The sequence below is a fragment of the Cebus imitator genome, unplaced genomic scaffold, assembly GCF_001604975.1.
Source record: "Cebus imitator isolate Cc_AM_T3 unplaced genomic scaffold, Cebus_imitator-1.0 Scaffold87, whole genome shotgun sequence".
In the NCBI taxonomy this organism is placed as follows: Eukaryota; Metazoa; Chordata; class Mammalia; order Primates; family Cebidae; genus Cebus; species Cebus imitator.
Window position 1 is genome coordinate 6,194,031 of NW_016107402.1, and position 27,519 is coordinate 6,221,549.

At 41.4% G+C, this 27,519-nt stretch overlaps 1 protein-coding gene across 3 annotated transcripts in view; it reads left to right on the plus strand.

Moving 5' to 3' along the window:
* PHACTR4 (phosphatase and actin regulator 4) overlaps positions 1-27,519 on the plus strand; it is a 125,715-nt gene that overhangs the window by 21,388 nt on the left and 76,808 nt on the right. For all 3 annotated transcript variants that reach the window (XM_017534751.2, XM_017534750.2, XM_017534753.2), the window contains exon 2: positions 20,166-20,219. In XM_017534751.2, the coding sequence (XP_017390240.1) occupies positions 20,204-20,219 (16 nt within the window). In that variant the 5' untranslated portion in view covers positions 20,166-20,203. The remainder of the gene's footprint in view (positions 1-20,165; positions 20,220-27,519) is intronic.

Below are 27,519 nucleotides of genomic sequence, written 5' to 3' on the forward strand. Positions count from 1 at the left end.
TAGAGACGGGGTTTCACCATGTTGACCAGGATGGTCTCGATCTCTTGACCTCATGATCCACCCACCCCGGCCTCCCAAAGTGCTGGGATTACAGGCGTGAGCCACCGCGCCCGGCTTACAGAATATAATTCTAATAAAAATTCCAGGCTGGGGCTGGGCATGGTGGCTCACGTCTATAATCCAGCCACTTTGACAGGCAGGTAGATCACCTGAGGTCAGGAGTTTGAGACCAGCCTGGCCAACATGGTGAAATGCTGTCTCTACTGAAAATACAAAAGCATTAGCTGGACATGGTGGCACATGCCTATAATCCCAGCTACTCAGGAGGCTGAGGCAGGAGAATCACTTTAACCCAGAAGGTGGAGGTTGCAGTGAGCCAAGATCACACCACTGCACTCCAGGCTAGGTGACAGAGAGAGACTCCATCTAAAAAAAAAAAAAAAAAGAAAAAAAAATTCCAGGCTGGGTGCAAGTGGCTCAAGCCTGTAACACAGCACTTTGGTAGGACGAGCCAGGCAGATTGCTTGAGCCCAGGAGTTTGAGACCGTCCTGGGCATCATGGTGAAACCCCATCTCTACAAAAAAATACAAAGATTAGCCAGGTGTGGTGGTGTGCACCTGTACTCCCAGTTACTTGGGAGGCTGAGGTGGGAAGATCTCACCTGAGCCCAAGGAGGTTGAGGCTGTAGTGAGCCGTAATTGTGCCACTGCTTTTCAGCCTGGGCAATATGAGTCCCTGTCTCAAAAATAAAATAAAATAGGACAGGCACAGTGGTTCATGCCTGTAATCCCAGCACTTTGGGAGGCTGGAGCCGGTGGATCACGATTTCAGGAGTTTAAGACCAACCTGGCCACGATGGTGAAACCCATCTCTATTAAAAATACAAAAATTAGTCGAGTGTGGTGGCAGGTGCCTGTAATTCCAGGTACTCAGGAGGCGGAGGTTGCAGTGAGCTTAGACCCTGCCATTGCACTCAACAAGAGCAAAACTTCAGCTNCTTAAAAAAAAAAAAAAGGAAAAAAGAGAAAAGGCCAGACTGATTTTGAGAGGCCAAGGCAGGCGGATCACAAGATCAGATTTATACCATCCTGGCTAACACAGTGAAAATACTAAAAATATAAAAAATTACCTGGGCTCAGTGGCACATACCTATAATCCTGGCCACTCGGGAGGGTGAGGCAGGAGAATCACTTGAAACTGGGAGGTGGATGTTGCAGTGAGCTGAGATCGAGCCACTGCACTCCAGCGTGGGGGACAAAGTGAGACTCCGTCTCAAAAAAAAAAAAAAATTAGTCGAGCATGGTGGCACACGCCTGTAGTTCCAGCTACTTGGGATGCTGAGGTGGGAGAATCTTTTGAACCTAGGAGGCGGAGGTTGCAGTGAGCTGAGATTGCACCACTGCAATCCAGCCTGGGCAACAGAGCAAGACTCTGTCTCAATAAGAAAAACAATAAATGAATAAATAAAAATAATAAAATAAAAAAGTCAAACTCTCAGAAGCAGAGAATAGCATAGTGGTTACCAGGAGCTTGGGTGGGGGAGGAGATTGGGGAGATGTTGGTCAAAGGATATAAAATTTCTGTTAGACAGAAAGAAGAATACAAGAAATCTGTTATAAAACATGGCCACCTTAGTTAATAAAAATGTATTCTATATTTGAAAATTGCTGAGATATTTTAAGTGTTCTCACCACAAAAAACTTAAGTATGTGATATGTTAATTAGTTCGATTTAGCCATTCCACAGTCTACACATACAGTAGTTCCCCCCTTACCTACAGTTTTGCTTTCTGTGGTTTTAGTTACCCAAGATCAGCCATGGTCTGAAGACCTGAAAAAGAAATTCCAGCAACAGACAATTCATAGTTTTAAATAGCACGCCATTCTGAATAGTGTGATGAACTTTCTTGCCATCCTGCTTATTTTGTGAAATAAGCACAAAATAAGCAGTGTGAAGACACTTTGCTCAGTGTCTCCACACTGAATATGCTACATGAATACTCTACACTGAATACGCTACATGCCCTTTAGTAGCAGACTTGGTCATCAGATTGACTCAGACTATTGCAGTGTTCATGTTCATGTTACCCTTATTTTACTTAATAATGGTCCCAAAGTACAAGAGTAATGACGCTGGCAATTTGGTATACCAAGGATAATTTATTAATTTATATTTGAGACAGACTCTTGTTTTGTTGCCCAGACTGGAGTTGAGGGGCCCCATCATAGCTCACTGCAACCTCCACCTCCTGAGCTCAAACAGTCCTTCACCACAACCTCCAGAGGAGCTGGGATTACAGGTGTGCATCACCATGCCTGGCTAATTTTTTTATTTTTTTGTGAAGATGGGGTTTTGCCATGTTGCCCAGGCTGATCTCGAACTCCTGGGCTCAAGTGATCCCCTGCACCTTGGCCTTCCAAAGTGCTAGGATTACAAGTGTGAGCCACCATGCCCAGCCGAGAAACTACTAAGTGCATCCTTTAAGCAAAAAGATGAAAGTTCTAGACTTACTAATGAAAAAAAAAATCTTCTGTCAGGACTGCTAAAATCTATAGTAAAAATTAATTTTTTTTTTTTTTTTTTTTTTTTTTAATTTTTTTTTTTTTTTTTCTTTTTTTTTTTTTTTTTTTTTTTTTTTTTGGGACGGAGTTTTACTCTTGTTGCCCAGGCTGGAGTGCAATGGCGCAATCTCGGCTCACCGCAACCTCCGCCTCCTGGGTTCAGACAATTCTCCTGCCTCAGCCTCCTGAGTAGCTGGCATTACAGGCACGCACCACCATGCCGCTAATTTTTTGTATTTTTAGTAGAGACGGGGTTTCACCATGTTGACCAGGATGGTCTCGATCTCTTGACCTCGTGATCCACCCGCCTCGGCCTCCCAAAGTGCTGGGATTACAGGCTTGAGCCACCGCGCCTGGCCAATTTTTTTTTGTTGTTGTTTTTTATGAACCCTGCATATGACATTCGAAAGAATTAATTTTCTATCTGTGAAATTGTGAAGAAGAAAAAAGAAAATCATGCTAGTTTTGCTGTTGTATTTCACATTGCAGAAGTTGCAATCACAGTGCACGATAAGTTCCTAGTGAAGATGGAAAAGACAGAAAATGTGTTGGAGGGAGACATGAACAAAAACATGCTTTGATTGAGTGCAGTTGGATTCAATACTGTCCATTGATTTATCCCCCAAGGATAAGAGGGGGCTACTGTATTTCAAAATGTCATTTTATACACCATAACTATATACAAGTTTTATTTGTCAGTTAAAAACCAAATATGGCACAATCTCTTTTAACCCATTGGTGATACCAATAAGATTGGGAATTTTACTAACAATCTTTTATATACTTTACCTTCTTAAATAAGATTAGGTAAGAGATAAGACTTCTGGGACAACATCTGTATATGCTTGGGAGAGGGGTTCATCCTTCCGCTATGGCAACCCTAATTTCTTGATAAATGCAGACCACTATAGTAGGCTCATTCCATTAAATGAAATGCACTGTATAATAACACTTCCATCAATGCTGGACTTCATATATGATGGTGGTCTTGTAAGATTAAAATGGAGCTGAAAAATTCCTATTGCTGGTGACATAGCCATCATCATGTTATACACAATGCAGTACGTTTGTGGTAATGCTGTAGTAAACAAACCTGTGCTGGCAGTCATAAAACGGTAACACATTCAATTATGTATAGTAGGTGGGGCACGGTGGCTCACACCTGTAATCCCAGCACTTTGGGAGGCCAAGGCAGGTGGATCACAGATCAGGAGATAAAGACCATCCTGGCCAACATGGTGAAACCCCGTCTCTACTAAAAATACAAAAATTATCTGAATGTTGTGGCATGCGCCTGTAGTCGCAGCTACTTGGGAGGCTGAGGCAGGAGAATGGCTTAAACCCAGGAGGCGGAGGTTGCACTGAGCTGAGATCATGCCATTGCACTCTAGCCTAGGCGACAGAGCAAGACTCCGTCTCAAAAAAAAAGAGTTTATTAATTATGTATAGTGTATAATACTTGATAATAAATGATTATATTACTATACTTTTTTTTTTTTTTTTTTTTTTTTTTTTATTTTTTGGTTTTTTTTTTTTTTTTTTAGTAGAGATGGGGTTTCACCATGTTGGTCAGACTGGTCTCAATCTCTCCTGACCTCATGAACTGCCTGCCTAGGCCTCCCAAAGTGCTGGGATTATAGGCATGAGTCACCACACCCAGCTTTTACTATACTTTTAATTTTTATTTATTTATTTATTTTTTGAGACAGAGTCTTACTCTGTCACCCAGGCTGGAGTACAGTGGTGTAATCTCAGCCTCCCAAGTAACGGGGATTACAGGCGCATGCCACCACGCCAGCTCATTTTTGTATTTTTAGTAGAGACAGGGTTTCACCATATTGGCCAGGCTGGTCTCAAACTCCTGACCTCATGATCCTTCTGCCTCAGCCTCCCAAAGTGCTGGGATTACAGGCATGAGCCACCGCATCCGGCTACTATACTTTTTGTTTGTGTATATTCCTTCTGTACACACACACACACACACACACACACACACACACACTATTTTATTTTATTTTATTTTTTATTTTATTTTTGACACAGGGTCTCACTCTGTTGCCCAGGCTGGAGTGCAACGGCATGATCAGGGCTCACTGCAGCCTTGACCCCTGAGGCTCAGGTGATCCTCCCACCTCAGCCTTCCAAGTAGCTGGGACTACAGGCATGCGCCACCACACTAGCTTTTTTTTTTACTCCCCCTAAGAGACAGGCTTTTGCCATGTTGTCCAGGCTGGTCCTGAACTCCTTGGCTCAAGCAGTTTGCTTACCTTGGCCTCCCAAAGTGCTGTGATTACAGGTGTGAGCCACCTCACCCAGCCTTATTATTTTTTTTAAGTTAACTATAAAACAGCCCCTGGCAGGTCTTTCAGGAGGTATTCCAGAAGAAGGCACTGTGGGATGACAGCTCCATGCCTGTTAATACCCCTGAGGACCTTTCAACAGGGCAAGATGTAGAGATGGAAGGCAGTGATATTCATGATCCTGTCCCTGTAGAAGCCTAGGCTAATGTGTTAGCATCTTAGTTTTTGACAAAAAGGCTTAAAAAGTTAAAAAAAAGAAAAAAAGAGAAGAAAAGGAAGAAAGGAAGAGGGAAGGAAATACGATTATGTATAGTATATAATACTTGATAATGATAGTAAATGGCTATATTACTGGTTTATGAATTTACTATACTTTTTAATTGTTAGTGTGTATTTCTAACAGGAAGGAAGGAAGGGAGGGAGAAAGGGAGGGAAGGAAAGAAAAGGAAAGAAGGAAAGAGAAGGAAGGAAAGAGGGAGGGAGGGAAGGGGAAGGAATCCTCCTGCCTTATCCTGAGTAGCTGGGACAATTGATGTGCCCTAATTAAAAAAGAATTATTTTTATAGCGATGGGATTTTGGCCTAGGCTGGTCTCAAGCTCCTGGCCTCAAGTGATCTTCTTGCCCTGACCTCCAAAAGCACTAGGGTTACAGGTGTGATCTACCTAACCTGGCTTTTTTTTTTTTCTTTTTTGAGACAGAGGTTCATTCTTGTTGCCCAGGCTGGAGTGCAATGGCAAGATCTTGGCTCACCGCAACCTCTGCCTCCTGGATTCAAGCAATTCTCCTGCCTCAGCCTCCCAAGTAGCTAGGGTTGCAGGCACGTGCCACCACACCTGGCTGATTTTGTATTTTTAGTAGACATGGGGTTTCTCCATGTTGGTCGGGCTGTCTCGAACTCCCGACCTCAGGTGATCCACCCACCTCGGCCTCCAAAAGTGCTGGGATTATAGGCATGAGTTACTGCGCCCGAACCTGGCCATCTTTTAAAACTGTTTTGTGTTTGGGATTTCCTCAAAATGTGATACATACAGTGCCAGAAATAAATATGGCTTCTTTTTTGTGGTTATTGATTTTGTCATGATCAGTGATGATGATGAATTGCCGTTTCTGAGCTTATGCATGTTTTCTGAAAGTAATGTCCTTTATAACTCACTAGTGTTATTTTCTGAGATAATTTGTATTAGCACGCAATGGTTTTGCTTATCAATAAGCCACACCTCTGTTTTAAAAAACTGATTCATGCTTCTTAGTGGTAACAGAACTACTGTCTTTAACAGAGGAGGAAGACAGTTTTTCTTTAAAGGAGAAATTAATTTCATTTTTATGTCTTTACTCTTCAGTAATATGTTAGATGTTGAATATTTGTGCTTAAAAACAAACTTTTCTTAAGCATAACTTTTTCTTTTGGACAGGCTTTTCCATTTGTAAAACTCCATCCTTACTAAGAACATGATTGTAAATCTCTGTATGTTTCATTTTCTTTGTGATAGGCAAAAACAATGAAGGTCTTTATTAACTGCTTTTATGTGTAGCTACTAAATTTCTCTGCCAAGTAGTAACAAAAATAGCTTAGAAATAGCAAAGGAAGTTATTTTAGGGAAATGTAAAGATTTTCTATGCTTCCAGATTTCCAGAGAAAAGGATAAATTGGTGACAGATAATAAAGATGCATGTAGATTACAGTATTTACTCCTTATATTAACTTAGTAGCACCTGAAAGCCATTCTAGAAGAATAGATGATACCTTATTACTTTCTTAATTTTTCTCTAGTGATGTGCTTTTTTTTTTGAGACGGAATTTTGTACTTGCTGTCAAGGCTGGAATGTGCAATGGTGCAATCTCAGCTCACTGCAACCTCCACCTCCCGGGTTGAAGTGATTCTCCTGCCTCAGCCTCCTGAATAGCTGGAATTACAGGAGTGTGCCACCACAGCCAGCTAATTTTTTTTTTTTTTTTTTTTTTAATAGAGACAGGGTTTCACCATGTTGGCCAGGCTGGTCTCAAACTCCTGACCTCAGGTAATTCACCCGCCTTGGCCTCCCAAAGTGCTGGGATTACAGGCGTGAGCCACTGCACCTGGCCATGATGTGCTTTTAAATCAAGTCCAAGGAAATATGGAAATAACACTTTAGTTGTTCTTTCTCTGCCCATGTAAATTTAGGTTTCATTATTGTGATGGTGTTTTTAGACATCGCATATTTTGATCAGACTTAGACTCATGATAGAATCAAAATCTGCCTTTTTTGTTTTAGAAATGAACTTGAGTGGGGTGAGCTTTAAGCATGCCCTGCCCACTATATGCCAGGCACAGCCCATTTCTTACTGTTTTATTTTGTAACAAATGCCATTTCATGAGATTCTCATTGAAGATGAGTATTATTAATCCCACTTGAATCCACAAAGACAAGAAGATTAAATTATTCTGCAGTGTTATCTTTTGTGACCAAAATCAGTAACTAGTTTGTGTGTGATTAATATTTGAAACTAACTTGTACTGATTTGTCCAGTGAAAGATCATGTAAGTTCTCTTAACCTGTAAACTTTTATTTTTGATTTTTGCCTGACTTGTTAAGCTTTCTCAGAAGGGAGAAGGTTATTTTGAAGAACACGGATCTAGCGTTACAGCAATTGCCAAGAAAGGAATAGAAAAGGCAGAAAATTATTTCATACTTGATGGTTTCCATCTTAGTAAATTCATTTATATCTGTTTGTGCAACCTGAGACTATCCTGGACATTCAAAATGAAACAAGGAATGAAGCTATTAGTAGGGTAGTTGAGAAAAAAAATAATTTTTGCTTTTAATATCAAGTTTCTAACCTATAGTACATGCTTCTGTGTTGCTTTCACTGATTTGACCTAGCCACAGTTACCAGGTTGAGGAATTGATACATTTGAAGAGTTCCATTAAAGCTGGGAAGAGGATAGTATATTTTAGAATTCTCATATACCTATGTTAACACTGTGGCTACCATTAGCAACCATTAGCAGCATTAAATATCTTTTGGGTAAACCACAGACCAAAGCTTCTAGTATTACAGAATATAATTCTAATAAAAATTCTAGGCCGAACACAGTGGCACAAGCCTGTAACCCAGCACTTTAAGAGACCAAGACAGGCAGATTGCTTGAGCCCAGGATTTTGAGAATAGCCTGGGCAGCATGGTAAAACCATGTCTCTACAAAAAATACAAAAATTAGCCAGGTGTGGTGGTGTGCTCCTATAGTCCCAGCTGCTCAGGAGACTGAGGTGGGAAGATCACCTGAGCCTCACTTGAGGTTGAGGCTGTAGTGAGCCACGATTGTGCCACTGCACTCCAGCCCGGGTGACAGAGTAGACCCTGTCTCAAAAAATAAAAGACCGGGCATGGTGGTTCTTGCCTGTAATCCCAGCACTTTAGGAGGCTGAGGCAGGCGGATCACTTGGGGTCAGGAGTTCGAGACCAGACTGGCCAACATGGTGAAACCCCGTCTCTACTAAAAATACAAACCTTAGCCGGGCATGGTGGCATACCACTGTAGTCCCAGCTACCCTGGGGGCTAAGTTGGAAAAATTGCTTGAACCCAGGAGGCGGAGACAGGGTCCACGCCACTGCACTCCAGCTTGCATGACAGAGCAAGACCAAGTCTCAAAAAATAATAATAATAATTAATTAAATGAAATACTGATTTTCAAAAAGAAGCACTTTTGAGGCAGTAGTTTTATAAGATCTCAAATATGTATGTTTCATATCCATCCTACTGGTTCTGTTTCTGAGAAGAACCCTGACTAATACAGAAGGTATTCTGGAAGACGTGTTAGCCAAGCTTGAGATATAAAGGAATTAGCTATGTAAAGAGGTAGAAAAAAAAGAGTTTGTTTTTGTTTGTTTGTTTGAGACAGAGTCTCCCTGTGTTGCTCAGGCTGGAGTACAGTGGCACAATCTCAGCTCACTGCAACCTCCACCTCCCCGCTTCAGGCAATTACCCTGCCTCAACCTCCCAGGTAACTGGGACTACACACGCTCACACCACCACGCCCAGCTAATTTTTTTGTATTTTTAATAGAGATGGGGTTTCACTATGTTGGCCAGACTGGTCTCGAACTCCTGCCCTCAGGTGATTTGCTTGCCACTCAGAGGCCAAAAAAAAGAGAAGCCAGGTGCAGTTTAAGGAAAGCAGTTTTATTAATCAAATGCTAGCAGTTGGGGAATAGCCAGGCTCATGCCTTCAAAAGACCATTCCAACTTTTTGGGCTGAGTGAAGGGTTTTTTTTGAGATGGCGTCTCATTCTGTTTCCCAGGCTGGAGTGCAGTGGTATGATCTTAGCTCACTGGAACCTCCACCTCCTGGGTTCAAGTGATTCTCCTGCCTGAGCCTCCCAAGTAGCTAGGACTGCAGGTGGGTGCCACCACACCCTGCTAATTTTTGTAGTTTTAGTAGAGACGGGGGTTTCCTCACGTTGGCCAGGCTGGTTTCGAACTCCTGACCTCAGGTGATTGCCCACCTCGGCCTCCCACAATGTTGGGATTACAGGCATGAGCCACTGCGCCCAGCCTGAGTGAAGGGTTTTAAGAAGGGAAATGTGGGAAATATGTGATAGTGGTGCAGGAGTGGTAGGCCTTCAAATCTTGTTCCCATGGCTGTCTTAAGTAATTGCCTGTCTGGAGTTCTGGTTTGCATCATCCTGACTTTGGCTCAGTAGTGGTTGGCCAAGTGTTCATAACTCCTCTTAGGTGGGAGGATTCTGCAACTGGCTATCTCTGCCTGGTTTGTTTCAAAATTGGCCCCTGGAATTTCTAAGCCAGCACATAATTAAATAAGTGAGCGTTGTTCGTGGAAGTATCTGGTAGGAAAGGGAAACAAAGATTTTCAAAGTTATGTTTCAAAGGCTAAAAGCAAGAAAGGAAAAAAAGTTTTAAAATGCATTTTGAGGTTGGGATACTTGGTTACAATAGGGATATATGACCTATTTTAGTTTTTTTATTCTTTTTTTTTTTTTTTCAGTTGGATTCCCTGTTGCCCAGGCTGGAGTGCAACAGAGTAAGGTGCAACAGAGTGGGGTGATCTTGGCTCACTGCAACCTCCACCCCCTGGATTGAAGCCATTCTCCTGCCTCAGCCTCCCAAGTAGCTGGGATTACAGGTACCCGCCACCACGCCTGGCTAATTTTTGTATTTGTAGTAGACGGGGTTTCACCATGTTGGCCAGGCTGGTTTTGAACTCCAGACCTCAGGTGATCTGCCCGCCTTGGCCTCCCAAAGTGCTGAGATTATAGGTGTGAGCCACCCCGCCCATTTTTGTTTTGTTTTGTTTTAAATAGAGACAGGGTCTTGCTTTGTTGCCCATGCTGTAGTGCCATGGTGCAATCATAGCTCATTGTAACCTTGAACTTCTGGGCTCAAGCTGTCCTCCCACCTCAGAGTAGGACTGCAGGCACTCATCACTGTGCCCATCTAATTTTTAATTTTTTTTTTGTAGAGACAGGGATTTTACTGTGTTGCCCAGGCTGGTCTTGAACTCTTGGCCTCAAGTGATCCTCCCACCTCAGTATCCCAAAGCACTGGGATTATAGCCATCAGCCACTGTATCTGACCCTACTTTACTTTTTGAAAAGATCACCCAGGTCAGTCTGAGGATAACAATATAGGAGTCTGAGTAGAAGGGAGGTTGTTTAGGGGATGGTTATACTAGTCTAGCAAGAGATGATGATAGCTTGGACTAGAGTGAAAAGTGGTTAAATTATGGATATATTTTGGAAGTGGAGGCAATAAGATTTGGTAATGATTTAATTGTATCTGTGAGGGAAAGAGAAGAGTCAAGGATGATACCTTGTTGAGCAACTAGAAAACTTAAGCTGCCATTTTACTGAAGTAATGATGTAAAATAGCAGCTAAAGCAGATGCCAGCTGTTTTTCAAAGTGCTTTACATCTATTGCCCTACTCATGATTTGGGAATACTAGGGGAGGAACAAATTGGGAGTAGGAAATCAAGAGTTTGTTCTTTAAAACTATGTTTGTGAAACTTGCTAGATTTCCAAATAGAGTATTGAATATGCTGTAGATATATCAGTCTCATGAAGTTCAGGGGAGAGGGTCAGCCTGGAAATAGAATTTGTTTATATCATCAGTGTATACAGGGGGTATTAAAAATGGTAGAACTAGGCTGGGCATATTGGCCTACGTATGTAATTGCAACACTTTGGAAGATCAAGATGGGAGGTCAGGAATTTGAGACCAGCCTAGACAACATGTTGAGACCCTGTCTCACAAAAATTTTTTTAAATTTAAGCTGGGCGCAGTGGCTCACACCTGTAATCCCAGCACTTTGTAAAGCTGAGGTGGGCAGATTGCCTGAGGTCAAGAATTCAAGACCTGCCTGGCCAACATAGTGAAACACTGTCTCTACTAAAAATATAAAAATTAGCTGGGCATGGTAGTGGGCACCTGTAATCCCAGCTACTCGGGAGGCTGAGGCAGGAGAATCACTTGAACCCGGGAGGCGGAGGTTACAGTGAGCCAAGATCACACCATTGCACTCCAACCTGGGCAACAAGAGCAAAACTCCACCTCAAGAAAAATTAAATTAAAAATTTTAAAAATTAGGGTGGGTGGTGTGTACCTGTAGTCCTACCTACTCAGGGGGCTGAGGTGGGAGGATCAGTTGACCTCAGTAGTTAACAGCTGCAGCGAGCTATGATTGTGCTGCTGCACTCCAGCCTGGATGACAGAGTGAGACCCTGTCTCAAAAAAAAAAAAAAATTGTAGGACTGGATGAGCTGACTAGTCAGGGTTCATTTCAAGGGGGAGGGATTGATTACTGCTTCTCTAGGAGGGTTTTAGAAAGTTAGCAGGTTGCCGGGCGCGGTGGCTCAAGCCTGTAATCCCAGCACTTTGGGAGGCTGAGACGGGTGGATCACGAGGTCAAGAGATCGAGACCATCCTGGTCAACATGGTGAAACCCCGTCTCTACTAAAACTACAAAAAATTAGCTGGGCATGGTGGCGCGTGCCTGTAATCCCAGCTACTCAGGAGGCTGAGGCAGGAGAATTGCCTGAACCCAGGAGGCGGAGGTTGCGGTGAGCCGAGATCGCGCCATTGCACTCCAGCCGGGGGAACAAGAGCGAAACGCCGTCGCAAAAAAAAAAAAAAAAAAAAAAAAAAGATAAAGGCGTTAACCAAAAAAAAAAAAAAAAAAAAAAGTTAGCAGGTTGATTTTGGACATCCTAATTACTGGGGAGGTTGTGGGCGTTTAATGGGCTGGAGTGAGGGATACTAAGTAAGGGTTGCTAAATGTCCTGCAGTTTTTGGGACAAAACACAATAAAAGAGCTATTTCTTCCACATGCCAATTATATTCTATGTGTAAAGATAGCAAGGAGAAGAGATTTAAGGACCATATCCTGGGGCTCTGCAACACGTAGAGGTTAGGAAGAGGAGGAGGTTTCTGCCAAAGAGACTACCTTAGTTGACGTAGGAAAACAAAGACCGGGAGGTCCATAGATCCCAGTTTAGTGAACACTTAACAGTTACTGGGCCTGTGAAACATAGATTCGAGGGGAACAGTTCAGAGGAAGTGAGAATATTTTGGATTCTGTTGTGTGTTTAGGCAATGAAGATGAAGACAAGGATCTAAGATATGTTTTGGAAATCACTCATAAAGTATAAGATGAGACTTCTCATTTGGTCAGTTAGGTGGATGGTGAAAGCTGCAGGAAGAGGAAGGAGTAAGGTTAAGTAGAAGGTAGATAATGAGTTGTGCATGTTGAACATAGGTTTGTAGATATCTAAGTGGAGATGTTGAGTGAGTTGGACATGTTAATTTGGATCTCATTCATTGAAAAAATAGTTACTGAGCACTTGCTATTTTATAGGAACTCTTTTAAGTGTTGAAGATACAGCAGTGGATGAAAACAGCCAAAATGCCTGTCCTGAAAGAGCTTATATTTTAGTGAGAAGAGATGATAAAATTAAAAAGTAAATATGTAGTATATTAGAATAAGTGCTTTGAGAAATAGAAACCTGGAAAAAGAGATTAAGCTGAGATGGAGTGGTCTTGGTGATTGCAGTTTAAAGCAGGGTGATGAGGAAGGCTTAACTGAGAAGTTAACATTTAAGCAAAAACCTAAAAGAATTGAGAAATGAATATGGAGGGGAAGGATATTCTAGTGCAGAAGGCCTCAGCATGCCTGGCACATCAAAGGAGCAGCAAGGAGGTTCATCTGCCTGGAGTTTAGTGAGGAAGGAGGAGAGTACTTGAACAAGATGGGAGTATGTGACCTTTGTCTTAGGGCATTAGAAGCTGTTGAAAGGACTTTGGCTTTTACCTTGAGCTTCTGAGAGAGATCTGGACTGAAAATATGTATACGTTTGAGCATCATCTGTTTACTGGTGGTTACAGAGGCTGTAGGAATATTTCTGTCTTGCACAGGCATCCAGTTAGTAGAGACACAAAGTAGCCTTCTCCTCTGCAAAAACTACACAGCATGTTTCTAGCAAGACATCCTTCTGTTTGTGATTCTGTAAGAACAGGGGTATTTTGTTAATGGAAACTTTCCATCACAAACGTAGGATCATCCCCTAGGATTGATATTATAAGAATATTAATCAAAAAAAGTAAATGAATACTGTGGGTTTGGAAGAGTTCAGTATAATCTAATAGAGAAATTAGAGGTTTATAAGAGTCCCTTGGAACATGTCAGAGGACCATGTGGTATTGGAAAATTATGATCTGTGATTTAGATAGCTTAATATTGTAATGGGAAAGTATCAGATGGCTGACAAACTGTCAGCAAAGTCCTATACTTAAAGGAGTACTGTCTTAAGTTGGGTTCTCTTTGAGGCAGACTCTGATAGTTCATCCCAAAGAATGTTTATTAGGAAGTGCTCTTGGGATCAACACCCATGGGAAGGGAGGGGACAGGAGCAGCAGTATTTGGGCAGAGGGAGAAGTCAAGCAGCAATAGAGATCCAACAGGAGCCTTAGTGGACCCCACAGGGGCTCTGGAGCTAAAATGACCTATTAGGGTTGTCTTATGTGTGCTGTAACGGCTGGGGTTACACCCTGGTCTTGATTAGATGTGGACCCCTGAGAAGGATATGACCTTCCTTGAGTCAGCTCTTCATATCTGAGGCAATTCCTGAAGGGATTGACAGTTGTAGGCTGTCTGCCAGCAGCAGTCCCATTATTCCTTAATGGGGGATCCAGCCAGTACAACAGCCTGCTACCACAGTATACCCTGGTGTGGCTCAGATCTACTACTTAAAAAAAAAAAAAAAAAGTATTTTTGAGATATAATTTAAACTCTATGCAATTTACAGTTACTTTATAGTTTAAAGTACACAACTCAATGGCTTTTAATATATTTGCAAGTTGTACAACCATTACTCTAACCAATTTTAGAATACTTTAATTACTCCCAAGAAAACTGTTCCCCTTAGCTGTCACTCTCTAATCTCCTCCCCACGCACCCCTGACATAGGCTACTGCAACTTTCTGTCTCTACAGACCTACCTATTATGGACATTTCATGTAAGTGGAATCATACACTGTGTGGCCCTTTGTGATTATCCTCCTTTATTTAGTGTGTTTTAAACATTTATCCATGTTATAACATATGTCAATACTTCATTTCTTTTTATTGCTGAATGTTCCATTGTATTCATTTTGTTTATCCAGTGATCAGTGGATAAACGTTGGTTTTCACTTTTTAGCTATTATGAATAATGCTGCTATGAACATTTGTGTACAAGTTTTTCATTTGTTTGTTTTGAGACTGAGTCTTACTCTGTCCCCAGGTGGAAGTACAGTGGTACCATCTTGGGTCACTGCAACCTCTGCCTCCCGGGTTCAAGTGATTTTCCTGCCTCAGCCTCCTGAGTAGCTAGGATTACAGGCGCGTGCCACCACGATTGAGCAATTTTTGTGTTTTTTGTAGAGATGGGGTTTCACCATGTTGGATAGGCTGGTCTTGAACTCCTGATCTCAAGTGATCTACCCACCTTGACCTCCCAAAGTGCTAGGATTACAGGCATGAGACACTGCGCCTGGCTTGTGTACAAGGTTTTGTATGGACATATGTTTTTATTTCTCTTGGATATATACCTAGGAGTAGATCATATGGTAAACTCTGTTTTACTGTGTGGTGAACTGTTACTCTTCCTCTGCTACATCATTTTACATTCTCACCAGCAGTGTATTACGGCTCCAGTTTCTCTACATCTTTCCTAATACTTGTTATTTATTTATTTAACTTTTATTGTGGTTCAGGAGCACACATCCAAGTTTGTTATATAGGTAAACCGTGTGTCACAGGGGTTTGGTGTGACACAGATAATTTAGTCACCCCGGCAATAACCATAGTACCTGTTAGGTATTTTTTCTGATCCTCTCACCCTCCACCGTCAAGCAGGCCCCAGTGTCTGTTGTTCCCCTCCTAGTATCCATGTGTTCTTGGTTTAGCTCTCAACACTTATTATTATCTATCTTATTTATTATAGCCATCATAATGGGTGTAAAGTGTTATCTCCTTGTCACATTGATTTGCATTTCCTACAGGGCTAAAGATGTTGAAGATCTTTTAATGTGCCTATTGACTGTACATCTTCTGTTATGAAATGTTTATATACATCCTTTGCCCGTTTTTAAGTTGGGTTGTCTTTTTGTTGAGTTAGCATTCTTTATACATTCTAGATATAGGTTCCTTATCAGAGAGATGATTTGCAAAAATTTTCTCCCATTCTGTGGGTTGCCTTATCACTTTTTTGATGGTGTTTTTTTGTTTGTTTGTTTGTTTTAAGACCGAGTCTTACTCTGTTGCCCAGACTGTAGCTCAGTGGCATGGTCTTAGCTCACTGCAACCTCCACCTCCTACATTCAAGTGATTCTCATACCTGAGCCTCCTGAGTAGCTGGGACTACAGGTGCAGGCCACCATGTCCAGCTAATTTTTGTATTTTTAGTAGAGACGGGGATTCACCATGTTGCCCAGGCTGATCTCAAACTCCTGACCTCAGGTGATCCATCCACCTCGGCCTCCCAAAGTGCTGGGATTACAGGATGAACCACCACACTCGGCCCCAAGGATATCTATTTCAATTTAACATTCAGTTACCAGGGAATGACCACCAGGAGGGTCCACAAACTTAGGAAATCCACTATGAGCTGGATCTTGGCCAGGATCCCATTTATTTCATGATCCTTATAAGCCCATTATGACACTTCAGACTCCAGTATCAGTGCCAACTTGTCTGTCCTCAAAACATGAAAATGTTCTCCTTTCCTCAGTTTATAGTTACCTGAGTAAATAGCCATAGGAAGAGCAACTACCTGCATGTAATCTGCATGCTCACTACACCTGGATTGGGAGTGGGCAAGAGGTCCCTTTGGAATTGCCCACCAAAGCACTATGGCACTGCTAACCCACAAAGGGAAGGAATGGGGCCAGAGGGTGTGCAGTGGTTAGCCAAGAGCCCTTCCTGGGGAGATAGCAGAAGTCAGGCCTTATGTGGGCTGAGGCACCAGCCCCCGAACACATGCTTCATTTTCCCATCAGACTTAGAGAATTTATAGATATAAGAATTTCAAGATGGTGACTGCAGAGTGTTAAACTCCAGGTGCAGAGACATTCTAAGCACCACAATCCCTGAGACCTATATTGTTTAAGTCTCTCAGTCCCACAGATTTTTCAGGGAATTGTTATACTTTGGTGTTGCAGGTTCCTTTCCCCTAAGTACCTGGCCTCCTTCAATCAATGGGTTTAGGATGTGAAGTAGACTTAAGTATAGAAACTGGACATGGAATCTTGATTTTTTTATTAGGATGACTGCCCTCAGAATCCTGATCTTTTAACTTTCATTTATTTTGATGTTACAAATAGAGTAGTGCTCTTATAGGCTGCTCATCTGTTTTGCCTCCAGTGACATCGTGTTCTCTTAGCTCTCTCCATAAATCTGTGAGTCATATTTGATTGCCAGTCTGATCTTGGTGATCCTTATGGTAACTGTATCCACCTGAAGTACCATGACTTGGTCTCCTTTCAGGGTCCTGTCATGGCTATTGTAGTGCTATCAGTGAGCCTAGGTTTTTTGTTTTGTTTTTTTTTTTTAGATAGTCTCACTTTGTTACCCAGGCTACAGGGCAGTGGCGTGATCCCGGCTCACTGCAACCCCTGCCTCCCAGGTTCAAGTGATTCTCATGCCTCCGCCACTCAAGTAGCTGGGATTGCAGTCGTGCACCACCACACCTGGTTAATTTTTGTATTTTCGGTAGAGACGGGGTTTCACCATGATGGCCAGGCTGGTCTTGAATTCTTGGCCTCATGTGATCCGCCTGCTTTGGCCTCCCAAAATGCTGGGATTACAGGTGTGAGCCACCATGCCTGGCCTGAGCTTAGTTTTATAACAACCTCTCCTGTGAAGGAAAACAATTAGTGAACTTCTTAATGATGCCAGTACCCCCTCACCAGCACATTTCTTATGGCACCCTCCCATCCTGTCCAAGGAACGTAATCATTTGATGAGTTTTATTCCCAGATGTAATGCATCCTTGTCAGCATGCCTACTTCACTAAACATTTTAATCCCTTCCTTCTCTGTCTGCCACTGCAGTCTTATGTTGCAACTTTACTTAGCATGGGACATTGTACACTTCCAACGTCTAGAAACCATCCCAGTAGTAAGTTCACACCATATCCTGGGTTTTTTGGCAGCGTGTTGAATCCTCTATCTCTAAAGAGTGGTTGATAACCTCTCCCTTCTCAATCTTATATTCTGTTCAAGTGCTTATTTGTTCATGGACCCTCAGAATTTGGTCACATGTGTATTTCTCTGGATGTTTCCAGTACAAGCTGGATAGGTCTTGCAGTTACAGTTCCTTTCTGACCTTCCAGGCCCAGCACATCTGTACTGGTTTGTGCTGTGACCCACTTACTGCAAGTTAAAGCCCTGCTAAGAGGAGTGGTCATTAGATGGGAGGTAATGGTGGCAGATCCTGAGGGCATTGCTTTTTGGGGAGTAGGATGAGGAGGCTTCTGCATTATCATTCTGCAAGAGAAGGGTGCTAGTTCTTAAAGGGCAAGTGGGCTACTTTTGCAGTCTTGGGGTTAAACAGTATCTGGGCATTTGAGATTTTTGGAGGGGCATCAACTCAGATGTCTTCATCCCATGTATTAGGCCCTGAAATTGATATAACATACCTCTCTTGGCTGAATCAACTTTCTTTGGAGTTGAGCTACTGTGATGATTACCTCCTGGGCCTACTCTTCAACTGTTTTGTCCTCCTGCTGCAAGAGGAAAGAGCCTTCTCATAAGTTACCAATGAGGCCCTGTGACATTCACCATTGGCTGTTAGTCCCTCTCTTTTTCTAGAGCACCAATTGAATTTAGCAATAGCCATTCAACCCAATTGTCATTATAGTTTTCTCCTTACTGTTTGTCTTAGTCCATTTTGTGTTACTGTAACAATACCATAGACTGGGTAATTTATAAAGAAAATAAATGTATTTCTTACAGTTTTAAAGGCTGAGAAGTCTACGGTCTATGGGTCCTCCATGTGGCAAGCGCCTTCTTGCAGTGTCATCCAATGGCAGAAGGGCAAGAGAGCTCAGGAGAACAAGGGGGTGCTGAACTTGCTTTTATAACAAGCCCACTGTCCTGATAATTTAATCCACTCATGAGGGCAGAGCCTAATCACTTGTTAATGGTCCCATCTCCCTCTCCCCCACCACCCCCCAGGGATTTGGTCTGTCACCCAGGCTTGAGTGCAGAAGTGCAGTCATGGCTCACTGTGGCCTCAAACTTCTGGGCTTAAGAGATCCTCCTGCCTCACACTCCCAAGTAGCTGGAACTACAGGCATGTGCCACCACTCCTGGCTTCTTTAAAAAAAAATTTGTAGGGATGGGATCTTGTTATGTTGCCCAGGCTGGTCTCAAACTCCTGGGCTCAGACAATCCTCCTGCCTCAGCAGTCCCATCTCTTAATACCATCACCATGGCAATTCAATTTCAGCACAAGACTGGGCATGATGGCTCACACCTGTAATCCCAGCACATTGGGAGGCCAAGGCAGGAGGATTGCTTGAGCTCAGGAATTCAAGACCAGCTGAGCAACGTTGTGAGACACCATCCCTACAACAAATTTTTTAAAATTAGTCAGCTGTGGTTTTATGCACCTGTAGTCCCAGCTTCTCAGGAGATTGAGGTTGGAGGATCACTTGACTCCAGGAGGTTGAGACTGCAGGGAGCCATGATGGTGCCACTGTGCTCCAGCCTGGGTGACAGAGTGAGACCCTGTCTGGGAAAAAAAAATTCAACGTGAGTTTTGGAGGGACATTCAAACCATAGCACTCTTCAAGTACCTGACACAACTAATCAACTAGATAGATAGCACTGTTCATCACTAGTGGAAGTTTAAGAACTGGATCAGGACCTTAGGCCAGAAATTATCCATGTTACACCTACCACCAGCAGTAGGATCCTCATTGCTCTCTAGTATGCTAGTGATTCAACTCTGTAACCACATCTTACTCCCAAGTTTCTCTAGTCATTCCTGGCACCAACTGTCAGTATGTCGTGATCTATAAAAGCAGACTCTGAATTGGAGTTTAGTGTTTAGACTGTTGGGGAATGACGTTAGGATAAAAACCATGGGAGGAATAGGAAGCTGGATAGGGCAGATTTGACACTTGTCTTCATTGGGAGTGCAGGAGGTTGTGTATTATACTTAGTCAACTTTCTTTTGAAATATTTTTTGTTTTATTTTTATACTTGAGTGGATAAACTTACAGCTTACTGAACCATTCTCCTGTGTCTAAAATAACTTCCACTTTCCTTAGGCAAAAACCAATTCCCTTCTTCAAAGATGTTCTTCATGCCCTTTCTCAGGTGTTGTATTTTTCTTACAAAAAAACTTACCTTTTTTCTTATACTCCAGTAAATTCAAAATGAGGATTGGAAAGGGAACTTATTTGAGGAAACTGAGAATAATGTATTTTAAGACAAAAATTAGTTTAAAAATATTTAAATGTTTTATGATAGTTTAGTATTGTGCATCTGTATCTCAATTCCCTTAAAATAACTCCCAGCCCAGTGCAGTGGCAGGCACTTGTAATCCTCAGGGGATTAAAATGCACTCTGGGCAACAAAGGGAGATCCTGTCTAAAAAAAAACAAAAAACAAAAAAAAACCTGTCATTTAATAAGTTGTACATTTCCATAATGTTCCACTTTTAAACTGTAGTCAATGTTACTGAATTAGGATTTTTTTTTAAGTATAAAAGGGGATGGACTACATGTATTAAGTGTATCATTTACCTTTTTCTCTTTTTAGAAACAATATCTCACCACCCTAAACTGATTAATAGTGGCATGGAAGATCCATTTGGTAAGTATCACCTGCATTTTCCTTAGTAAATGACATTTCTCTTCTTTCCTCACCTCCATTAAAGCTTTGAGAGTAAATTGTTGTTTTTTTTTTTTCATGTTCAGTATGCTACTCTCTAGAATAAGTCTCAAACTTTTTGCTTCTATAAGGATCCAGTTGCATACTTAATGATAGTTAGACTGCCAATGGCCTTTCATTTATATGACATCTATTGATATTTAGTGCATTATAAATTAAACCTCAGAAACTTTAAAAATATTAATTTGTTTAAAAATGACATTGACAAACTCATTATATATTGCACAAGTAACATTTTTAATGAAGAATAATCAAGAATCAAATAAAAATTGCCAGTTAAAAAAAAGAAAGAAAAACATATTAAAAAAAAAAAAGAAAAGAAAAATCAAGAATCATTTGACAAGTTAAAATGAGAAATTTAAATTTCTTTATCTTGGCTGGCACAGTGGCTCAAGCCTGTAATCGGAGCACTTTGGGAGCTGAGGCAGGTGGATCACTTGAGGCGAGGAGTTTGAGACCAGCCTGGCCAACATGACAAAACCCCATCTCTACTAAAAATACAAAAATTTGGCTGGGCATGGTGGCACACACCTGTTATTCCAGTTACTCCGGAGGGTAAGGCATGAAAAATGCTTGAACTCCGGAAGCAGAAGTTGCAGTGAGCTGAGATTGTACCCTGCACTCCAACCTGGGCAGCAGAGTAAGACTGTCTCAAAAAAAGAAAAATAATTAAGTAAATTTTTCTATTTTGATTACTCAGTAACTTACATATACTTCTCTTTGGTTGGAAATGTAGTTCTGCCAATATTTCAGAAACAAGTGTTCTTTGTAGTGCTTCATTAGTACTTGGCCAATGAAAGATAACATGGAAGTGCTTGGGTGCGGTGGCTCATGCCTGTAATCCCAGCACTTTGAGAGGCCAACAGGCGGATCATTTGAGGTCAGGAATTTGAGACCAGCCTGGCCAACATGGTGAAACCCCATCTCTACTAAAAATACAAAAATTAGCTGGGCATGGTGGTAGGCACCTGTAATCCCAGCTACTCAGGAGGCTGAAGCAGGAGAATTGCTTGAACCCAGAAGGCAGAGGTTGCACTGAGCCAGGATCATGCCACTGCACTCCAACCTCAGTGACACAGAGAGACTCCATCTCAAAAAGACAAAAAAAAGAGATAACATGGAAGTAATCATAATAGCAGGCATGTGTAATACATATATGTATGTATAGTGTGTGTGTGTTTGTACATATATATATATATATATTTTTTTTTTTTTTTTTTTTTTTTTTTGAGATAGTGTCTCACTCTATCACCCAGGCTGGAGTGTAGTGACACAATCACAGCTCACTGCAGCCTTGACTTCCTGTGCTCAGGCAATCCTCTCAACTGAGCCTCCTGAGTAGCAGGGACTACAGGTGTGCACCCCTATGCGCGACTGATTTTTTTTTTTTTTTTTTGGTAGAGAGGACTTTGCCTTGTTGAGCAGGCTGGTCTGGAATTCCTAGGCTCAAGGGATCCACCTGCCTTGGTCTCCCAAAGTGTTGAAATTACAGGCGTGAGCCACTGTACTCAGCCTGATATTTCTAGATAAGTTTTACCTGCATATATTTCATCTAGCAACATGAGTAAGGGAATATAAGTCTAGATATAAAAAGGTTTAGTATCTGCCCTTTTGGCGATAAAGTCATTTACTATGTGTTGAAACCCCCCCCATTTTTTTTTTAAGACTGGGTGTCACTATGTCACACAGGCTGGAGTTCAATGGCTATTCACAGACACAATCATAGCATGCTACATCCTTGAACTCCTGGGCTCAAGCAATCTTTGTGCTTTACTCTCCCACATAGCTAGGACTACAGGCATACTTCACCACTCCTGGCCCTAGTTTTTACTGATGCTCATTTCAAAGTGAGAGTTATGTCTAAGATATCAGATTTTTTGAAACTATAACATTGACTAGGAAGACTAGTTAGGAAGTACTTTTCCTTTTAAAATACACATCAGCAAAAAAAAAAAGGAAATCAGAGGCAGTTTTACTTCTTTGATTTCAGCATGCTGGAGGAACCATTCGATTTAAGCATTTTCTGATCCTTCATCACACAGAAAGAAGTCTGAATCCCTTTTTATGTCAATGCAGCTTGAGGAAGTATAGTAAAATATAGCTATATAATACAAACTGAGGTTAGGCTCTTTGGGCTACTGGTACTAGCAATCATCTGGCTCAGATTAAGAGCTTTTGTCTTGCTTTGAGAAGACTGTTCTTTGTTACCTTGTAAGATCAGGATTTTTCTGCTTTTAATGACCTTAGATAATTTCTTTAGGACCTTGGCTTTTGTTTCCCCATGAAGAGGAGTTTTTAGGATTACACCTAATCAATTAGATCCTTCCTTAGTTTGAACACAAGAGGGCAGTCTGTACTTTATTCATAAATTTTGTAGCTTCATTCATTACCAAGTTAATTCTTGAAGAATTTGGTAAATTGAGTTTTATTGTAGTAGCCTGGTGACAAATTCTAAAGAACATGACCACATGATAAACTAGAATAATATATGACGACTCCATAGGTTTTTACTGGAAACCTAAGTTTTCATTCTGACTGACCTCCTTGCTTCACTTAAGTAAACATAACCTAAATTTTAATATAATCTTATCAATCAGGTTTATTATTAAACAATTAAATTCAACTGAAATTAACCTTAAATATAACTTAAATTTACTAGATAATATCAAAGTGAGGGTTGCTATAGAAGTTATGGTTGGCCAGCAGTCAATTGAGGCATAAAGTGAAATGTACTTTTGATTTGTTTACTAAGATAGGTAGAAATTTGGGTTCTGTGCCAGTGAAATTATTTTTTTTCTTTTTCTTTTCTTTTTTTTTTTTTGAGAGAGAGTTTCACTCTTGTCGCCCAGACCAGAGTGCAGTGGCGCAATCTCGGCTTACTGCAACCTCCACCTCCCAAGTTCCAGTGATTCTCCTGCCTCAGCCTCCTGAGCAGCTGGGATTACAGGCATCTGCTACCATGCCCAGCTAATTTTTGTATTTTTAGTAGAAACAGGGTTTCGCCAAATCGGCCAGGCTGGTCTTGAACTCCTGACCCCAGGTGATCCTCCTGCCTCAGCCTCCCAAAGTGCTCAGATTACAGGCATGAGCTACCACATCCAGCCTGAGGTTATTTTTTTCTAAATACTTATTTAAATCTTGGAATTTGTAAATTAACATTCATTCAATCATAATATGGATTTTAGAGAAAAATAGAAATGATTCATAGTTATAGCTAACAACCAGTTTCCTCTGTCTCCATTTTTCCTTCTAAATGTTATACTGATTTTTTTCTTAGTTGTTTACATTTACACACGTATACATATGATAAGAATTTGGTGTATTCAGTGTCATTTGACAAAAGAATTGAGGATGTAAAATGAGTTTGTTTCTTTTGGTGGAGTGAGAATTTTGTTGTAATCAAGTTAGCTAACAATTATGTAGAAATATTGAAAAAGAGAGAGATAGAAGACTACACATTGGGTACGGTATATAGATGGGTGTACCAGAATCTCAGAAATCACCAATAAAGAATTTAGTCATGTAACCAAACACTACCCATTCCCCAAAAACCTATTGAAGCAAAAAATAAAAAATAAAAAAATTTACAGAAACTGCCTCTTAAAAAAAAAAGAAAGAAAAAGAATTATTTGTGATATTCTAGAAATAAAAGTAGTGAGGGAATTATTTATTTATTTATTTATTTTGAGACAGTCTCACTCTGTTGCCAGGCACCAGGCTGGAGTGCGGTGGCATGATCTTGGCTCACTGCAACCTCCGCCACCCGGGTTCAAGCAATTCTCCTGCCTCAGCCTCCCAAGTAGCTGGGCTACAGGTGCTCCCCACCACATCCAGCTAATCTTTGTATTTTAGTAGAGATGGGGTTTCACCATGCTGGCCAGAATGGTCTCAATCTCTTGATCCGCCCACCTAGGCCTCCTAAAGTACTGGGATTACAGGCATGAGCCACCATGCCCGGCCGTAGTGAGAGATTTTTAAGAATAAAGTACCAGAGGGATAGACCTAAGGTCTCTCGGACCTTTTCTACATGGACAGATGCTTACACATTTCATTATATAATATTTAAATATCATGTTTGTTAATATCACTATTGGTCTCGTTGAAAAAAATGTTAATTGTTGGGAAGCTGTCAGGCTCACCCTGGATATAAATTTTCCAAAATTTTAATTTCACTTGAAAGCTTGAATTCTATTACTGGCAACAAATACTGTCAATTTTCTTTATTAGTGACAGGCTTACTTTTGAGAAAATGCCTGTCAAATAGCTAACCTTGATTAACATAGTTTGTTTTTCAGTCTTTCAAGTAAAAATAGTATTCCATGAAGAAAACTGTCTAGTTCAGTTTGCAACTCAATCACACAAATGCCTTTCCTGGAGTTAACCATCATACTTAGTATACAAATGTGCTTTATACATAACTTCTGTTTCATCATACACAGTAATAAAAAGATATGTACTAAACAGATGATACTTATTAAAACTAATATTTTTATTGCTTTATCAAGGATATTCTTAAAATTGAATTTATTTTTAACTATAACTGTGCAGTTGTGAAGAATACAGTGATTTCTGCTACAGCTTGGTGCTCCTGCCTTGGTTTGTCTTAAGGTGCTAACAGTTTTGCTCACCATTGCTTTTGCACTGTCAGTGCAAGTGTCAACACAGTGGAAAAGGAAAATAATTTTTTGCATTCTTATATATTTAGTTTTACTTCTTGGACTCCTGAAAGGATCTCAGGGATCCCCAGAGATCAACAGATTATACTTGCTTCATTTTCCTGAGGTTCTTAGAGTTCCTTCTATGGAAGTCATGAGTTAAATTAAGACTTAATCCTGGAAACTGTATTGGGCAAGGTTAGATCTTGGATGTTTGACAGAAATATGGTCAGCGGGAGTGAGTAGCTCTGTGGTTTCTCCTAAGCAGGAGTACGCCTCACTGCTACCCCCGGGCTGTAGGAGGTGAGCAGTGAGCCAGTGAGCATTACAGTCTGAGCTCCACCTCCTGTCAGATCAGCAATTAGGTAGAACAGTTTCATCCCAAACTACCCCGAACCCCATCTGCAGAAAAATTGTCTTCCATTAACCCAGTCCCTGGTGCCAAAAAGGTTGGGGACCGCTGGGTTAAAGAAACTTCTGTGGGGTGAAATGAGTGTCTGGAACTCATTAGGCAACCAAGTATGTTCAAAGAAGAAATCCATAAGCATTTAGTCAAGACAGGCTGAGGGCCAGGCTCACCTGGGTACTTTGTTCTTAGCTTTAAAAAGGATAAGTGGCAGCAGAGATCTTGGTGATTACAACCTCAATATGTCTCTTGAGTCACATTGCTCCAGTCCGTACAGGTGACCTTGCAGTCTGAAATGGTGGCACAAAACTGTCATCCTGGGTTATCCAGTCTCCATTTTCCTGGCAACCCTGCTTCTTTCCTGTGTTAGCTCCTTTGTTTCCCAAAGCTTCGTGTCTTCCTCTGTCTTGGTTGCCAGTAGCTTCTTGATGTTGAACCTCCTAGAATAATTCTCTAATTTTCATTTCTTTTTCCTTTAGATCTATTTCCTGCAAGATTTTTCAACTTTACCTTCTACTCATATTAAATTTTTCTTTTCTACTATTAGTTTTTAATCTCCAGAAGGTCTTTTTTAAGTCTCTGAATGTTTCTTTTTATCATATCCTTTCATTCTTTCCACAGATTTTCCTTGCCCTGCATAGTCTCTTTTTTCCTAACATTGTTTTTAAACATTTATTTTGTTTCTTTTATGTTTGAGTTTTTCTCTGATGTCAAGTAATAATTAGCTGTCTGCTGAGGATTAAAAGTAAGGGACTGAATAGCCAGTTAGAAGCTTTAAATGCATAGGCAGGTTGCCTTTGGGTGAGCTTCTTGGCTTTATTGTTGATGAACATTCTCATATCAGTATCATGGTCTCAGGGGCACAGTCTTCCCACTGTGTTTTTATGGTAAGGGATGAGGAAGACTGAGTAAAGAGGCTGCTGCATTCAGCATTAATTATGCATATTTTCACTTAATTTCCTTCCATTTTTCTTTTATTTTATTTTTCCTTTTTTTTTGAGATGGAGTCTCGCTCTGTCACCCAGGCTGGAGTGCAGTGGTGCCATCTCGGCTCACTGCAACCTCTGCCTCTGGGGTTCAAGCGATTCTCCCTGCCTCAGCCTCCTGAGTAGCTGGGATTACAAGCACCTGCCACCATGCCTGACTAATTTTTGTAGTTTTAGTAGAGACATGGTTTCACCGTGTTGGCCAGGCTGGTCTCAAACTCCTGACCTTCAGTGATTCACCTGCCTCACCCTCCCTAAGTGCTTGGATTACAGGCATGAGCCTCTGCATCTGCCCTTATTTTATTTTTCATTTTACTTTTGTTTTTTTGAGACAGAGTCTTCCTTTGACTCAAAAAAAAAAAAAATGGCACTGCAACCTCAACCTCCTGAGCTAAAGCAATCCTCCCACCTCAGCTTCCCAGGTAGCTGGGACTATAGGCACATACCACCATACGTGACAAATTTTTTTACTTTTTGTAAAGATGGGGTATGTGGCCCAGGGTGGTCTTGAACTCCTGGGTTCAAGTGATCCTCCCAACTTGGCCTCCCAAAAAGTTGGGATTACAGGCGTGAGCCGTTGTGCCCAACCCCTTCCATTTTTTGTACCATATACCTACCATCAAGTGCCTTTTGTGACCCCATTCCAGAGACCATTTGCTTTACACTTTCTTGGAAAACAGACTCCAAAATTCTGCCAAGGTTAGTGTAGGACAGACATTGAAGATCATGGAGTAGGGAAAGTGATAGAGGAATCAAACAGCTTTTACCTTGCTTCTCCTGATTTTAGGTCACCTCCTTTTAATCTCGTTACAAAGACCTGAATAAAATACAATGAAAGTATTACTTGTTAACTTATATTGGTGTATACTACCAGTTAAAAGAAAAAATTAGGCCGGGCATGGTGGCTCACGCCTGTAATCCTAGCACTTTGGGAGGCCGAGGCGGGTGGACTGCCTGAGCTCAAGAGTTCAAGACCGGCCGGGCGCGGTGGCTCAAGCCTGTAATCCCAGCACTTTGGGAGGCCGAGGCGGGTGGATCACGAGGTCAAGAGATAGAGACCATCCTGGTCAACATGGTGAAACCCCATCTCTACTAAAACTACAAAAAAATTAGCTGGGCATGGTGGCGCGTGCCTGTAATCCCAGCTACTCAGGAGGCTGAGGCAGGAGAATTGC